We start from the raw sequence: 18,577 nt of genomic DNA on the forward strand, positions 1-18,577 counted from the left end.
GCTCCCTATTTCCTCTTTTTAACTGATCCTCCCCAAAGAAGAGCATTCATGCTGGCTGGATTTAATGCATTACCATCGGCCATCCTTTTTGGAAGATACCACAGAATCCCCCGCAATCTTAGACGATGCCCTTGTAGTCAAGGAGTCATCGGAACGTTCCCTCATGTTCTTTTGGACTGCCCTTTTTATAGCAGTCCACGTGCAAGATATCTAGATCCACTGCTTTCTGACCATCAAGACCTTTCTGACAATGCCAAGGTTCGTTTTTTACTCCACGGGAAACACAACTTTGTCACTACTCACGTTGCTTGCTTTTTACAGGTTGCGATCCAAATCAGAGAGGCTTTTACTCGTGCATAGCCTACTGCTGTTTTATGTCATTTAACTTTTGCTGGTTTTTTAAGGTTTTATTATATTCTATAGCGTCACTGTTGGTTTTAAAGTATACTGTATTTTTGTATTAATGCCAATAAAGGTCTATGGTAACTAACTTTCTCCATGACAGCCCTGACTTGTATTAGCCCAGGTCAGCCTGATCTCATCAGTTATCAGACGCTAAGTCAAGGCTGGCCCTGGCTTGTATTCAAATGAGAGATATCCAAGGAGTGCCAGGGGTGTGATGTGGAGGCAGGCCATGGCAAACCACAGCTGACGTTCTCTTGTCTTGAAAACCCTATGGCAGGGGTGGCCAGCGGTAGCTCTCCAGATGTTTTTTGCCTACAACTCCCATCAGCCCCAGCTATTGGCCATGCTGGCTGGGGCTGATGGGAGTTGTAGGCAAAAAACATCTGGAGAGCTACCGTTGGCCACCTCCGCCCTATGGGGTGGTCATAAGTGAGCTGTGACTTGATAGCATCTCCCCCCCCCAAAAAAAACCCCTCCATGACACAAAACAGCAGATTTTACACCAAACTGGAGAAGCAGCCTGTCACTAATAACACAGGTCGAGATGCAGGACAGGAACCCGGAAGTGACCGACAGGCTGCTTCAGCAGGCCGCTGCGCCGGCCCCCTGGGTCCCACAATGATGGGACCGATGCCATAGGGACGAGCTCGAAACACTCTATAACCCCTCAAAAGAACAGCAGTCTAGCTCACTTCCCCCGAGCCCTGCCGCCATAAGCCTCAAGAGGGCTCATTTTGCGGCATCTCCCGGCAGGAGGGTGGCACCCGCACGGGACACATATCAAATGAAAGAGGGGGCGCAGGGCTATCAGAAACAGCCGGCGGAGGGAGTCGGGAGCCCACCCCACTGGGGGATCCACACCCCGAAAGTGCCTAAACCAAAGCTGTACGTTGTTTTTACCAATTTGAATGTTTTTATAATGGCTCTGTATCCAAATAAAACAGACAGGAATCTTGTAGCACCTCAAAGTCTACCAAGTGACTTTCAAACAGGGACGGGCTCTCTCAATTGCACAGCAGAGCTACTGAGCCAGGCCTCTCTTTCTTCTATTGGCTGAGGAAAGAGCCAGAGCTTCCTTTGCCCAGTTCCCTGGATCCCATGGGAGAAATACAAAGTATCTTTAAGACTAATAAGTGTTAACATTTTAAGCATATTTTAAGTTTTCAAATATATATATTTGCTACCTAATCTTAAATAGATACACACATGGCCTGGCCTTACATGGCCCGGCCCAACCCAACCTGGCCCAGCCCAACAAGGTCTCATTTATGTCAGATCCGGCCCTCACAAAAAATGAGTTCGACACCCCTGGTCTAGAGGCAGCAGCTGTTAGAAGTATGGGGCTGGACCCAACTAGGTTTTCTGCTGAAAAGAAAAGGAGGAGACATCATATTTGGCCACCCAGAAAGACTTTGCTAAGAGCCATGGGGTCTGTGTACCAAACCCATCTGGGATGAGGGTTGGGGCATGGAGGGGAATTGGGTGAGATGGAGGGTCCATGGCGTGATCCAGTCCTTGTGACTACCTGAACATTCACCTTTGTGTTCGAACCACATTATCCTCCTAAGCATTGCTTAGAAGATTTTCTAACCCTGCTTCTCATTCTGGGTAATGATTACTGACCGCTGTGTTTCAATTGAATAATCCCTTCTTCCTTTTCCCTCTCAGAAATGCAATTCTCTGAAATGAAATCACCAGCAAGACATTTTCCCCTCTTTGCTTCTGCTTTCATATCCTGTTCTTTGCCTGCTGGACGAGCTCATTCCCTGCCATGTAACAGGAAACAGCTGCTGAAAACAAGCAACTCCAGAAACAGGAGTTGGTATCATACATAGTTACCCCCCCCCCCCCGGTAGGGGACAACCAGCTTCTCCCACCTTTTTCTGTAAGGTACAGACTTTGTGCCAAATGCCGAGTTTATTATTCATTTTGGGCTTCCCCACCATTCCCCAGATGGGCTCTCCAGTTTTTGTGCCTCCTGTACGTTTACAGGTTTGTTTGTTTAAAACTATGGAACTAATCAGATCCTTTATCTGGTTAGACAAAAAACCAAGAATTAAATGGAAAATCTTAATGGACTCTAGGGATAATGGAGGGTTGGGGTTGCCAGACTGGGAAAATTATCAATTGGCATGTGGTGTGATCTGGCTACGTGATTGGATAGGTCTCCAAAATAAAAGAGTATTAACCTTAGAAGGTTATGGCATACATAATGGTTGGCATTATAACTTATGGTATGCAGAAAAAGAACAGAAGTATTTTGTTAATCACCTGGTACGCAAGGGGATATACAGTGTCTGGCAGAAACTTAGAAAGAAAATTTACAACAAAGTGCCAAGGTGGATATCACCTAGCGAAGCTACAATACAACCACAATTAATAGATGATTCAAATGTATTTAAATATCAGGACTTATTAGACGAAAAGGATAGAATACACGGGAAGGAGGAATTGGAGACGAGAGGTATAAAGTTAGACTGGTGGACCATGACTTTGGTATTGGCTAAATATAATAAGGATAAACTGACAGGATTTACTAGTCCTAAATTTGATTTTGATAAGATTTTAACAAATAAGGTGGACAAGGTAATTAAGAGAACTTATGGCTATATAATGCAAATGAAAATGGAGGACGAAGTTGTTAAGGAAGCGATGTTGAAGTGGTCCAAGAATCTGATGAAGAATATAGACTTAGAAACTTGGTCCAGTTTTTGGAAATTGAATTATAAAGTAATCAAGCCGATCAACTTTAGAGAAAACTTCTTTAAGCTATTCCACAGGTGGTATATCACCCCTGTTCAACTTAATAAGATTAACGACACCACTCCCCCTAATTGTTGGAAATGCGGGACAAAACCAGGCTCATTTTTCCATTTATGGTGGACTTGTAAACAAGCAAAAGAGTTCTGGGTGAAAATATTTGAGATGCTAAAAAGGATGTTAAACATAAATTGGCAGTTTAAACCTGAAACCATGCTACTCTCCTTAGTAAGGAAGGAAGTCCCTAAGGAGGACGAATATCTCACAATATATGTGTTAACGGCAGCAAGAATTGTATACGCCAGCCACTGGAGACAAAAAGAATTACCAGATTTAGAGGAAGTTATAGATAAAATATTTCAAGCAGCGGAAATGGACATTTTATCGAACATGTTAAAAGGGGTTTCTAAAGCCGAAGCAACTAAAAAGTGGGAAAAATTTTATATTTGGTTAAAGAAAGAGGCAAGACAGAGATAATTAGAGGTAAATGGAAATGTTAGTGCTATTACAAATAAGAAGAATATATTGGTTATAAGGAATGTTTGATAAAGTTTGATGATACCACACTCAACCCCATATGGAATATTGGGGGATAGGTTGTACTTATGAGGACACTTATGTTTATATTATGTTTATACGTTGTGAATAACTGCAGGAAAACCTATCTGTTTGTGTATTGTTTGAGATCATTTGTACTGGATATTGTTTTTTGCAATAATAAACTTGTTCTTTTGGAAAAAAAAAAGGTTTATAATTATTTATTACAAATAAAATTGGAGGATGAAACGGTCAAAAATGTAATGTTAAAATGGTCAAAGAACTTAGAGGTTAACATAATGTTGGAACAATGGGAGACGTCATGGAGAAATAACTATAAGATCATAAAACCTGTCAACTACCGGGAAAATTTTTTTAAACTCTTCCACAGGTGGCACATTACACCGGTTTTATTAAATAAAATCAACCATGATATTCCACCCAATTGCTGGAAATGTGGAGTGAGGGCAGGAACTTATTATCACTTATGGTGGACATGTAATGTGTCCAAAAGATATTGGAAAGGTATTCATAAGATATTGGTAGATATACTGAAGGTTAACTTTCCTTTTAAACCGGAGTGTATGCTATTATCGCTAGTCAGAGAGATGGTTCCCCGTGAGGACGAATTTATTGCAGTTTATATTATAACGGCGGCTAGAATATTATTTGCCCAAAACTGGAAATCCAAAGCCCTACCAAAGAGGGAAGAATTAATTCACAAAATCATGCAGTTGTCCGAAACGGATATATTGGCTAATACGATACAAGGTAAATTGAAGGAAGATGCAATAAAAAGATGGGAAAAGTATATTTATGGTTAGGCAAAAACTAAAGGTAACAGGATAACTTAATTATTATTATAATTGTCTAATAATTTCAGTATTATTAACATCAGTGATGACTTTTCTTTAGAAAGAAAAGAAAGATATCAAGTTTAGATTTGGGATTCTTATGCCACAGTACCATCCTAATCGGGAAGAGTGAATGTTGTTATAGGATGACGGTAATCCTATAATTCTATATGTGGTTTGAATGTGTTGTTTTAGATTTGGTGTTCTTAATTAAGGTTTGTTTATGTATTATATATTTTTTGTTTTGTTATTATGTTTCAGGTATTAATGTTTTGTTTCTATGTATGTATGGATGATTAAAATAAATATTATAATAATGGGGGAAAAAAGAAACTTGGGGGGTATTTTGGGGAGAGGCACTAGATACTATACTGAAAATTTGGTGCCTCTACCTCAAAAAATAGCTCCCCCAGAGCCCCCGAAACCTCCAGATCAATTCCCCATTATACCCTATGAGAAATATTTCACATAGGGAATAATGACGACGTTTCCCTCTCCTCCACATACCCCCTTCTCGCAAATCTGATGTAGGGGATTGGCTCTCTACTCACCAGCCAGCTTCTTCACAGTAACAAAGATACAGACACAGAGACAGGCATAGAGGAGAGCAGGCTTGCTCCACCACCCCTTTTGCCCACCCACACAGCCTCACTCCCCCGGCCACCTGGAAATCTTTCAAAACAACTGTTCCATTTCCCCAGCCATTCCCATACAGAATAATGGTCCTGAAAAAACTGGAAATGGGGGGGGGGGACCCTCCAAATCCAATTACCATACAGGTATCTGGAATTCAGGAATATTGGAATTACCAATATATTCCCAGTCCAATATACCTGAACCTGAAAAGGTACTTTTTTGGCCCGTCCCACCCAGGACCCTGGGAATTATATTGTTATGGACAGTTGTTGGTATTTATGGCGAGAAAATGGTTGGATCCAACACTGAAGAGGGAAAAAATCAAACATTACTAAGGACATAGGTGTATTAACAGCAGTTAGTGACTAGTTTACCAGGTTTCTATCCTGTTTATCCTTTCTATCAAGAGCCAGTTTGTTGTGGTGGTGAAGTGTGCGGACTCTTGTCTGGAAGAACTGGGTTTTATTCCCCACTCCTCCACTTGCAGCTGCTGGAATGGCCTTGGGTCAGCTATAGTTCTTGCAGAGGTTGTCTTTGAAAGAGCAGCTTCTGGAAGAGCTCTCTCAGCTCCACCTACCTCACAGGGAGTCAGTTGTGGGGGAAGAAGATAATGGAAATTGTAAGCCACTCTGAGACTGATTCAGAGAGAAGAGTGGGGTATAAATCTATGGTCTTCTTTTTCTTCTTCTTCTTCTCTTCCTCAAAATTGTTCAAAGCAATTGTTCAAATTGTTCAAAGTTAGGAGCAATCGTGTTTTATTTAATTGGCCAGAAGAAGAAGCCAAGAAGCCAAGATCAAAATCAAAATCAAAAATCAAAAGAGAGAGGACGATTATAATATGATGGAGGGATTAAAGATAGCGGCTAAACGTAAAAACTGTGTCGTAATAGGTGATTTTAACTACCCGCAGATTGATTGGGTCAATATGTGTTCTGGTCGAGAGAAAGAGATTGAGTTTCTTGATGCTCTCAATGACTGTGCTATGGAGCAGATGGTCTCAGAACCTACCAGGGGTGGGGCGATCCTGGATCTGGTCCTAAGTAATGCCCAAGACTTGGTGAGAGACGTAAAAGTGATTGCGCCGCTTGGGAACAGTGACCATAATGTTATTGATTTCACCATTTGTATAAATAGGGAGTTGCCCAAAAAGACCGCCACAACCACATTTAACTTTAAAAGGGGTAAATTCTCTGAGACGAGGAGGCATGTGAGGAGGAAACTGAAAGGAAAGGTAAATACGGTCAAAACCCTTGGGGAAGCTTGGAGACTATTTAAAACTATAATCCTAGAAGCTCAGATAAAATACATACCACAAGTTAGGAAAGGCACAAACAGGTATAAGAAGAGGCCAGCATGGTTAACAAACAAAGTAATGGAAGCTGTAAAAGGTAAGAAGGACTCCTTTAAGCGGTGGAAAACCAGTCCAAGTGAGATTAATAAAAGGGAACACAGGCAGTGGCAAATCAAATGCAAGACTGTGATCAGGCAGGCAAAAAGGGACTATGAGGAGCATATTGCAAAAAACATAAAGACCAACAATAAAAATTTCTTCAAATATATTAGAAGTAGGAAACCAGCCAGGGAAGCAGTGGGGCCCTTGGATGACCATGGGGTAAAAGGATTACTGAAGGAGGATGGGGAAATGGCTGAGAAGCTGAATGCATTTTTTGCCTCCATCTTCACCGTGGAAGATGAGAAGTGTTTGCCCGCCCCAGAACCACTAATATTGGAAGGGGTGTTGAAAGACCTGAGTCAGATTGAGGTGACAAAAGAGGAGGTCCTACAACTAATAGACAAATTAAAAACTAATAAGTCACCGGGTCCGGATGGCATACATCCGAGAGTTCTGAAAGAACTCAAAGTTGAACTTGTGGATCTTCTAACAAAAATCTGTAATCTTTCATTGAAATCTGCCTCCGTTCCTGAGGACTGGAAGGTAGCAAATGTCACCCCCATCTTTAAAAAGGGTTCCAGAGGAGATCCGGGAAATTACAGGCCAGTCAGTCTGACTTCAATACCGGGAAAGTTGGTAGAAACCATTATCAAGGACAGAATGAGTAGGCACATTGATGAACACGGGTTATTGAGGAAGACTCAGCATGGGTTCTGCAAGGGAAGATCTTGCCTCACTAACCTGTTACATTTCTTTGAGGGGGTGAACAAACATGTGGACAAAGGAGACCCGATAGATGTTGTTTACCTTGACTTCCAGAAAGCTTTTGATAAAGTTCCTCATCAAAGGCTCCTTAGAAAGCTTGAGAGTCATGGAGTAAAAGGACAGGTCCTCTTGTGGATCAAAAACTGGCTGAGTAATAGGAAGCAGAGAGTGAGTATAAATGGGCAGTCTTCGCAGTGGAGGACGGTAAGCAGTGGGGTGCCGCAGGGCTCGGTACTGGGTCCCATCCTCTTTAACTTGTTCATAAATGATTTAGAGTTGGGAGTGAGCAGTGAAGTGGCCAAATTTGCGGATGACACTAAATTGTTCAGGGTGGTGAGAACCAGAGAGGATTGTGAGGAACTCCAAAGGGATCTGTTGAGGCTGGGTGAGTGGGCGTCAACGTGGCAGATGCGGTTCAATGTGGCCAAGTGCAAAGTAATGCACATTGGGGCCAAGAATCCCAGCTACAAATACAAGTTGATGGGGTGTGAACTGGCAGAGACAGACCAAGAGAGAGATCTTGGGGTCATGGTAGATAATTCACTGAAAATGTCAAGACAGTGTGCGTTTGCAATAAAAAAGGCCAACGCCATGCTAGGAATTATTAGGAAGGGAATTGAAAACAAATCAGCCAGTATCATAATGCCTCTGTATAAATCGATGGTGCGGTCTCATTTGGAGTACTGTGTGCAGTTCTGGTCGCCGCACCTCAAAAAGGATATTATAGCATTGGAGAAAGTTCAGAAAAGGGCAACTAAAATGATTAAAGGGCTGGAACACCTTCCCTATGAAGAAAGGTTGAAACGCTTAGGGCTCTTTAGCTTGGAGAAACGTCGACTGAGGGGTGACATGATAGAAGTTTACAAGATAATGCATGGGATGGAGAAAGTAGAGAAAGAAGTACTTTTCTCCCTTTCTCACAATACAAGAACTCGTGGGCATTCGATGAAATTGCTGAGCAGACAGGTTAAAATGGATAAAAGGAAGTACTTCTTCACCCAAAGGGTGATTAACATGTGGAATTCACTGCCACAGGAGGTGGTGGCGTCCACAAGCATAGCCACCTTCAAGAAGGGGTTAGATAAAAATATGGAGCAGAGGTCCATCAGTGGCTATTAGCCACAGTGTGTGTGTGTATGTATATATATATATATATATTTGGCCGCTGTGTGACACAGAATGTTGGACTGGATGGGCCATTGGCCTGATCTAACATGGCTTCTCTTATGTTCTTATGTTCTTAAGATTTGTTGCAATCAGAATTCTGGACTGGGAAGACTGAAGGTCAGATTCCTGCAAAGCTCACAGGCTGATTTCAATCAGTCACTATCAGCGCAATCCTAAAGCCATTTCCCTATGCAGCCCAGTTGCATAGACCTGCGTGAGAGTCTGAGTTAGATCTCCTAAGGATGGTGCTGTGTCTATCAGCCCCACCTACTGCACAAGGTTGTGCGGATTTAAAGGGGAAGGCTAGTAAACCATGTATAACATCATGAGTACCTGAATACAAAGATGGGCTACATCAGGGGTAGGGAAATGGCTGAGAAGTTGAATGCATTTTTTGTCTTCACTGTGGAAGACGAGAAGTGTTTGCCTGCTCCAGAACCACTAATTTTGGAAGGGGTGTTAAAAGACCTGAGTCAGATTGAGGTGACAAGAGAGGAGGTCCTACAACTGATAGACAAATTAAAAACTAATAAGTCACCAGGTCCAGATGGCATACATCCAAGAGTTCTGAAAGAACTCAAAGTTGAACTTGTTGATCTTCTGACAAAAATATGTAATCTTTCATTGAAATCTGCCTTCGTTCCTGAAAACTGGACGGTAGCAAATGTCACCCCCATCTTTAAAAAGGGTTCCAGAGGATTTCCAGGAAATTACAGGCCAATCAGTCTGACTTTAATACCGGGAAAGTTGTTAGAAACCATTATCAAGGACAGAATGAGCAGGCACATTGATGAACACGGGTTATTGAGGAAGACTCAGCATCGGTTCTGTAAGGGAAGATCTTGCCTCACTAACCTGTTACAGTTCTTTGAGGGGGTGGACAAAGGGGACCCAATAGATGTTGTTTACCTTGACTTCCAGAAAGCTTTTGATAAAGTTCCTCATCAAAGGCTCCTTAGAAAGCTTGAGAGTCATGGAGTAAAAGGAAGGTCCTCTTGTGGATCAAAAACTGGCTGAGTAATAGGAATCAGAGAGTGAGTATAAATGGGCAGTCTTCACAGTGGAGGACGGTAGTGCCTCTCCCCAAAATACCCCCCAAGTTTCAAAACGATTGGACCAGGGGGTCCAGTTCTATGAGCCCCAAAAGAAGGTGCCCCTATCCTTCATTATTTCCTACGGAAAAAAGACATTTAAAAAGGTGTGCTGTCCCTTTAAATGTGATGACCAGAACTCCCTTGGAGTTCAATTATGCTTGTCACACCCTTGTTTCTGGCTCCACCCCCAATGTCTCCTGGCTCCACCCCCAAAGTCCCCAGATATTTCTTGAATTGGACTTGGCAACCCTAATGGGCAGTAGGATCGAAATCCCTGCTGCCCTGGTCCAATCATGGTCTGGTTTGAACAATCCAATGAACAATCCTTGCACGGGAACCTTGATGTGTATGTAGCTGGCCCAGTTCTCCGGTCTTAGAGTTCAGCCATTGCCATGCTGTACTTTATAAAAGAGCTACGATCACAGCTACCTCATCTCTTCTGTGCTTTGAACCCACTATGTTATACAGGTGTTGTGATGGACTCCATTTTTAAGAGGCTTAGAAGTGCTGTACATGCAAGTACAGGACTGTGAAGGGTTAATGCTTCACAGAGCCAGAGAGCTTTGAGTGACAGGCTGCTCCAGGCAACCTGATTGGTCAGTATCAGTTGAGCAAACAAAGAGTCTTGAAAGAGCTGGATGCCGAGGGGATTCAGTCAGATTCCTGCCTTAACTGAGAAGAGTTGTGTACTGAGACCATCAGGGAACAGCCCTGGCAGAAAAAGTGTTTAGTGACCACAGAGTCAGATTTCAGTTTTGACTGAACACAGTCCGGAATCAGCATTAGCTTAGAGAAGTTTGAACACAGACAGATGGAGACCTGGGGGAGAGCTCAGCAAAGAAGTTTGGGTAATAGAAAAGACTCCCATTGAGGCCAATGGAAAGGGGGTAGATCAAGGGTGGCCAAAGAGCAGCTCAAGACCCACATGAGGCTCTTTCACACACACTGTGCAGCCCGCAGTGGTCAAGGAGGAACTTAATGCAGGCTTATTCTCGTGGCCATGTGCAGCATCAAGACCTCAGTCAGCCTCTGAGTGCTGACCCTCAGCAACTATTTCCACCATGCATGAAACGGGGAAGGAAGGGGAAACAGGCAGCTCTTCTCCACCATAGAGGTCACCCAAAGACCTAGAGCTAGGAAAGAGAGCACCAGAGCCAAGGGACAAAAGTGAGCGCACAGGGGAGGGAAGCCACCGGCAGCGCCACCGAGTCCAGCTGGACATGCACTCGGGACCCGCCCTTCCCTGCTGAATGGACGGAGTGACCTGAACGCAGCTACAGCCAAGAAGGCCAACAAGATCCAGAGTGGTGAGTGAGGGAAGGAGTCTGAGAGGACCGGTGCCGGAGGCAGCCCTTGGCTTGGCGAGCAACAACATTGGCGAGACTGGGGGGGAGGGTGACAATTGCTCTCACCCCTCTGCAGTGTGCACTGGGATGGCCAATGGCAGACCCTGTGGACTAGCCAAGCAAGCTGTGGAACTGACAGAGCAGGCTTCCTCCCTCCCTTGCCCACTCCGCCAGTGGAGACCTGGGAGCCAGGGGCTGCGGCTAGCCGAGAGCCATTGTCAGAAGAGGGAGAAGAGGAGGAGATTGCATATATACCCCACCTTTCACTCAGAGCAGCTTACAATCTCCTTCTCCTTCCCCTCCCCACAACAGACACCCCATGAGGCAGGTGGGGCTGAGAGTGCTCTTTGAAGAGCTGCTCTTGAGGGAACAGCTGAGAGAACTTCTGACTGACCCAAGGTCATACCAGCAGCCTCATGTGGAAGAGTGGGGAATCAAACCCAGTCCTTCTAGATTAGTGCTCCTCCTAACCACTACACTAAATTGGCTCTTGCCAGTCTGCGGGCTTGCTGAGCATAGGGGAACTGCTACATCCCCCTCCTGAGCTGGGCTTTAGAAGTAAGTGGATTAACCAGTCTCCTGCCATGTTCTGGGCAGCTGCAGAAGTGGCAATGAGGTTGTGGTGTCCCTTGGTTTGTCTGTGATGATAACGCTTCGCACCTTTTCTCAGCTATCTCCCCCCATTAGGCCGTCCCACTGGAAAGAGTGGTGGAATTTGTGGAGAAACAACATTTTAGGCCTGTGCTTGTCTGGGAGTTGGCTAGAGGAGTCTATAAAACTCTAGGCAAGGCTTTGGCCTAGTCTATGCCTCCTTCCCCCTCCCCTCCTGTCTGGAAGCAGCACTTCTGAGGAGGCCTCCTAGAGAAAGAGGAAGTCTTTATGGCCTAGGACCTGCCTACCTGCCTAGGGACCGTCTCTCCCCACATGTTCCCCAGAGAGTAGGCTTCCCAACTCCCCCGCCCTGGCGGGGGACCCCCGAATTTGCCGCTTCCTCCCCCGCTCTCAAAAAATCCGATAGCGGGAGAGGGGAAATGGCGCCCAGGCCCAGGCGCAGCTGCCGCCCACCGCCGCAGCAGCAGCAACACCAGCACCAGCGCTGTCGGCCCAGGGCAAGGCGCAGCTGCCGCCCGCCGCCACTGCAGCAGCAACAACACCAGCTCCTCCGGCCCAGGGCAAGGCGCAGCCGCCGCCCGCCCGCCGGCCGCCGCCACAGCAGCAACAGCTCCTCCGGCCCAGGGCAAGGCGCAGCTGCCGCCGGCGCCCGCCCGCCGCTGCTGCCGCAGCAGCAGCAACACCAGCTCCTCCGGCCCAGGGCAAGGCGCAGCTGCCGCCCGCCCGCGCCCGCCCGCCACAGCAGCAGCAGGAACACCAGCTCCTCCGGCCCAGGGCAAGGCGCAGCCGCCGCCCGCCCGCCGGCCACCGCCACAGCAGCAACAGCTCCTCCGGCCCAGGGCAAGGCGCAGCTGCTGCCCGCCCGCGCCCGCCTGCCGCAGCAGCAGCAGGAACACCAGCTCCTCCGGCCTAGGGCAAGGCGCAGCCGCCCGCGCCCGCCCGCCGCCGCAGCAGCAGCAACAGCTCCTCCGGTCCAGGGCAAGGCGCAGCTGCCGCCCGCCGCCGCAGCAGCAGCAACACCAGCGCTGCGGACCATAATCCTATTCTGCACAATGATGGCCCAGAAAAGCCTTCCTTCCGCTGCTGCTATGGCCCACCAGCAACTGACATCCGAGGTATGCTCTGAAGACGGAGGCCCACTTCAGTCTTCATAACTGATAGCCACTGACTCTTTTCCCATGAATTTGTCTAATGTCCTTTTAATGCTTTCTAGGCTAACAACTGTCCCTATATCCAATGGCAGTGAGGTTCACAAGAAAGTTATTCACTATCTGAAAAGGTGCTTCTCCGTACCTTCCAATGAAACAATCATCTCCCACGCAGAAAAGTCTTTCTTTTATTCTGATTAATTGGCCCTGCCTTTTTAATACATACACTAACAAGAAGGTGGGGTATGTGTCAGGTTCTTACTGTCCTCCTGGTGCAGTGCTAGGCATTAAATTACTGTTTGCATCAAGCTGATGATCTCCTAGGAATGGGTAATAACAATTCCTGTAACAGTCTTTCATGTTACTGGGCTGACAAAGATGGTATAGAAACTGTAGTTTAAATTTAAGTTTAAATTTCTAGCTAAGAGAGTGTAACTAATAAAACATAACACAACATTGTTTTAAGGGAAATTTATTCTTTCAATAATTTCTGTTGGGCGCCATTTAATGATCTTCTTGTTCTTAAGAGCTCAAGTTAAAGTCTTTCATCTAGGCAGCAAAGATTTTTATAGACAGGGAGAGAGATCTTTGAGCAGCTGTCAGACATAGTAACTAAAGGGAACCCCCATGTTCAGAGACATTATACCTCTGAATGACAAAACAAGGTTTTTAAGCTGTTCTGTATTGCAGCTGTTTCTGCAGGGTAATCCAATTGCATGATTTAATGGACCACATAATTCCCTCCCCCACAAGATAGAAAGAAGGACTGGCAATAGTGGGGGCAGACTACCCCCACCCCACCCCTAGGGTTGCCAATCCCCAGGTGGTGGCAGGGGATTCCCCGGTTTGGAGGCCCTCCCCCCCCCCCCTTCAGGGTCGTCAGAAAGCGGGAGGAGGGGAGGGAAATGTCTTCTGGGAACTCTGTTATTCCCTATGGAGATTTATTCCCATAGAAAATCATGGAGAATTGATCCGCGGGTATCTGGGGCTCTGGGGGGGCTGTTTTTTGGAGTAGATGCACCAAATTTTCAGTATAGCATCTAGTGCCTCTCCCCAAAATACCCCCCAAGTTTCAAAAAGATTGGACCAGGGGGTCCAATTCTGTGAGCCCCAAAAGAAGGTGCCCCTATCCTTCATGATTTCCTATGGAAGGAAGGAATTGAAAAGGTCCCTTTCAATGTGATGGCCAGAACTCCCTTTGGAGTTCAATTATGCTTGTCACAGCCTTGATCTTGGCTCCACCCCTAATGTCTCCTGGCTCCACCCCCAAAGTCTCCTGGCTCCACCCCCAAAGTCCCCAGATATTTCTTGAATTGGACTTGGCAACCCTACCAGAGAGTGCTGAGATCGGGGTCTCAGAACCTCCTTATAATACCTGGTCCAAAGGAGGCCCGTCTGAAAGCGACCAGAGACAGGGCCTTTCCGATTGCAGCCCCCTGTTGGTGGAACCAGCTCCTGGAGGAGGTGAGGGCCCTGCAAGACCTTGAACAGTTCCGCAGGGCCTGTAAAACAGCCCTCTTCCGGTTGGCATACATACATCTGATTGAGATCGGGATGCCTGAATATTTAAACTTATGAACATCAGAATTTTGAACACTGGAATACTTGAAATTGACTTAAGGAAGAGGTAGCATAGCATAGTAGTATATTGATGTGAGTTTTATGTATTTTTATGTATTTTATTGTATAATCATTAATGTATTTTAAACCGATTTACTGTTAGCATTCTGTATTGTAAGCTGCCCTGAGCCCGCTTTGGTGGGGTAGGGCGGGATATAAATCGAACACATAAATAAATAAATAAGTCTTTCACGCTGGTCTCCCAGAAGGCTGCAGGAGGGAAAACCAGTTCCTGGGCGGAAACTGGGTTTGATATTGGAGGTTTTTGGAGGGAAACGTTAAGTTGTCAGGGGAAGCTGACAGTCAGTTGGTTTTGGTGACTGGTGAGTCGGTTCTGGAAGGAATGGTCAGGGCCAGTTATATATTAGGGAAAGAAGGAGCGTTTATTTCATTTATTACTTCTGTTCACCCTGTATTTAGAAATGCCTGTAAATAGTTGCATGTTTTAAATAAATGTTTTATTTGTTTAAAAGGTAGTCCCTCTGTACCACCAAGGTTCCCCAACCGCCTTAGACCACACTACTGTTAGAGGGGAGTCCAGGGAAGGCACACTGTTGGCAAGGGTGCCAATCCTCCAGGGGTCTCCCAAAGAAGGACTGTGGTCTCTGTTAATCAGGTGCTGGGTTGGCAGAGGACCTTGAGGCCACAGAACTGGCAAGGGGGATTGGGAGTCCTGTTCCTCTCGGTCAGGAACCCCTACATTGAACAGGTGGTGGCAGCGTGCCCTAGTGGTGGGAAGAGGATAAGCTCCCTCCAGGAGATGGCAACTCAAAAGGGAGTTGACGGGACCGGGTCTGAAGGCAGAATCGGGCCAGTTCCGTCACAGAATTAAAGAAGGCAGCCCAGGGTTCCCCTTTAGTTTCATAGCTCTTGCATGAGCTGTATTTACTAACTTTGGTGTCAAGGCAAGGAGAGATGCAAATGGTGGTCAGTGATTTATACGGTACATGTTTTGTTTCCTTCTCCCATTGGTGCCAAAAAATAATTCCCTAGCCTTTCTCTATGCTGATTTTATGGGGAGTGTTATTCTTCGCTTTTGTTTTTTAAAAAGTATCTAGAACAGTCATGTTGTAAAGTGCATACATATGTATTTTATCTTTCTGTGCAAAGTATTTTAATAAAAACATGTGTGCAATATTTGTTCATGACTTGCAGCTCTCAACATTTGATGTTTATTCTATGTGGCTCTTACGTTAAGCAAGTTTGGCCATCCCTTGAATAGATCTTCCAAAGAAGAAGATGCCCTACCCAGTCAAACATGGAGAGTTCTCTCTGAGGAGTACAAAATTCCCTGGTTTGGTGTGATTAGAAACTACCTGCAGAGACCTTAAAAGTCAGTGAAGAACTTATGGAAAGTATTGGTTTTCCAAGAGAAGGGGGGTTGGGTACAGGGAAGAGGGTACCAGCCTTCTGGGCACTAAAACAGTCAGTGCTTACTCAAAGTGTACAAGAGTGTTTGGGAAAACACTGGAACAAAAATCTCTCATTATAAAGATCTAAGTAAAAAGGTCAAGATCTCTCATTATAAAGATCTAAGTAAAAAGGTCCCCTGTGCCAGCACCAGTCATTTTCGACTCTGGGATGACGTTGCTTTCACGTTTTCACGGCAGACTTTTTACGGGGTGGTTTGCCATTGCCTTCCCCAGTCATCTACACTTTCTCCCCTGCAAGCTGGGGACTCATTTGACCGACCTCGGAAGGATGGAAGGCTGAATCGACCTCAAGCCGGCTACCTGAACCAGCTTCTGCTGGGATCGAACTCAGGTCGTGAGCAGAGGGCTCTGACTGCAGTACTGCAGCTTTACCACTCTGTGCCATGGGGCTCCTAAAAAGATCTAAGTAACTGTGAATAAATTAAAAACCTCTCCCTGGCCTGATATATAAGATCAAAAGGCTGTGCTTGTGATTTCACCTGACCCTTCCTTTTGAGGTTAAATGGAAACTTTTGTTATTTTTTAATTTATGTTATTAAACCGTTTGTTATTTTTGAATAGGATTTTAGTTAAAGGGTGATCCTATCATAGAGTTGGAAGGGACCGCCAGGGTCATCTAGTCCAGCCTTCTGCACAGTTCAGGAAACTCAGAAATAACCTCCCTCTAAATTCACAGGATCCTTATTGCTGTCAGATGGCCATCCTTTCCCTCAGGTTCCTGGGCTGACACAGGGTGGGACAGCAAAACATATTACGAGGGCTACTCAGTGAAGGGAAAGAAAACGGAGGGAAGATCTAGCCTCTGAGGGAGAGAAGTGGATGGGGTCCATCAGAGGTGACAAAGTTCTTATTAATATGGTAATTAATACGGTCAAAAAACAGAGAGCCAGTTTGATGTAGTGGTTAAGTGTGCAGACTCTTATCTGGGAGAACCGGGTTTGATTCCCCACTCCTCCACCTGCAGCTGCTGGAATGATCTTGGGTCAGCCATAGCTCTTGTAGGAGTTGTCCTTGAAAGGGCAGCCTCTGCGAGAGCCCTCTCAGCCCCACCTACCTCGCAGGGTATCTGTTGTTGGGGAGGAAGGTAAAGGAGATTGTGAGCCACTCTGAGACTCTGAAATTCGGAGTGAAGGGCAGGATATAAATCCAATATCTTCTTCTTCATAAACCAGCCCACTATAATTGATACGGTTTCCTCCATCACTGTACCCCTTATGTTTGGAAAAGCTGCAGCTGTCATTTTCCTGCCTGATGTCCACTTTTAAACACTGCAGAAGACCTGCCAAAAATTACAGGTGACAACTACACGGGATTTGAACTTGGGACCAGGAGCTGGAGTCAGAAGCTTTTCCTTTTGCCTTGTGGAGTAGGGTAACCAGATCTAGAACTACTACAGAAAACGAAGGATTATACCCCTTCTTTCCAAATGGCTCCTGGAACGCTGACACTCTCCCCACGTCCTATTGTCTGCCCATCCCACATGGGAACTATGTCATGCGAGAGAGAGAGAGAGACAGTTGTTGAACACCTAGTCCAGCAACGCAGCCAATATAATCAAAGGAAAATCACACGACCCCCCCCCCAAAAAATAACTCATTCCAAAGAAGCTATTTGCATTCTTGCCAAATAGTCTGGTACTAATAGCTGCTTGCTTCCCGCATTCCATTAATCACATACTCCTCCAAAATGAATGTTTAGCTCTTGGTAATACATGCGCTAGAGTAAAACATCCACCCACAAAGGATGGTTTTAAAGCGCCATGATTCTCGAGTCAATTATTTTGCAAGCATCCTGCCAGTCAAGTTTTTTGCACGACGTTCTGCCTTTAAGTTCAAATAATAACGGCATATCAAACACAGCTACAAATTACACTCTATGTGGGTTTCACCGCTTCCAAGAAACTCCTTCCGTGCTGATCACCGATAAGATTTATAGCGAGCACAAAAGCACAGGAAAATGGTCTTAGCAGAGATCTGCTTATAGAGATTGCGAAGAAGCTTCATGTAAGTATTTTACGAACCTGACTTTCCCATGGCCACGTCCTTGATGGCTAGCCGGAGAATCCGCTTTTCGAACCGCCGTTCTTGTTTCGCTGTGAACTGCCTGTAATTTCCTGGTAGCGCTAGGAGTCCGTTGCCTGCATGCAATAGACTGAACAATAAGAACGCAGCCACCCAGCAGTACTCAAGTAGCCCGGCGATGCCTTATAAGGAATAAGGAACTCCCCCCCCCCCCCCGTTGCTCTTAACGAGCTCCCTCTTTGTGGTCAGGGGATATTGATCTGCCGGTATAACGCAGCAACCCAAGGAAAACACTGTGCGGATTCCACATACCAGCTTAGTTAAGCAATAGAAAATTTCTACGCGCTGGATCGAGCAAAGCTGGTAAAAGTGATAGTGCTTGAAAATGTCACGGAAACTTGAAGAAGAAGAAGAACAGCTGCCACGATGTTTTGCATGATGCAAAGGATTCTCAGGACCTGTGCAGTTTCTTCTGCGCAGCAATCTCGAACTGCGTTCTGCGAAAACCACTGTGGCCTCAATGGGCAATTCAAAGTACACACAGGAATGTGTCCACCGTCCAGCACTTGCTTTCTCAACATCTGATTATTTGCAGCTGGATGTATGAACGGAGACCGGGGAGACACATTTTTGCCCGTGGAGATAGGAAAGTACTCTAGATCAGGGATGTCAAACGTCTGGCCCAGGGGCCGAATCAGGCCCCCAGAGGGCTTCTATCAGGACCCCAAGCATCTGCTTCCTTCTCTCTCTCTCTCTTACTTCCTTCTGTGTAACAGCTTGCTTTGC

At 45.7% G+C, this 18,577-nt stretch overlaps 1 protein-coding gene across 1 annotated transcript in view; it reads right to left on the reverse strand.

Annotated features, from left to right (window-relative positions):
* The window catches only part of LOC132578360 (Golgi-associated plant pathogenesis-related protein 1-like), a 41,244-nt gene extending 23,303 nt beyond the window's left edge, over positions 1–17,941 (reverse strand). Inside the window, exon 1 of the mRNA XM_060248304.1 lies at positions 17,791–17,941. Within this exon, the coding sequence (XP_060104287.1) occupies positions 17,791–17,803 (13 nt within the window). The 5' untranslated portion in view covers positions 17,804–17,941. The remainder of the gene's footprint in view (positions 1–17,790) is intronic.
* Between the last annotated feature and the right edge of the window lie 636 nt (positions 17,942–18,577).

This window comes from Heteronotia binoei, chromosome 10, assembly GCF_032191835.1.
Source record: "Heteronotia binoei isolate CCM8104 ecotype False Entrance Well chromosome 10, APGP_CSIRO_Hbin_v1, whole genome shotgun sequence".
Lineage (NCBI taxonomy): Eukaryota > Metazoa > Chordata > Lepidosauria > Squamata > Gekkonidae > Heteronotia > Heteronotia binoei.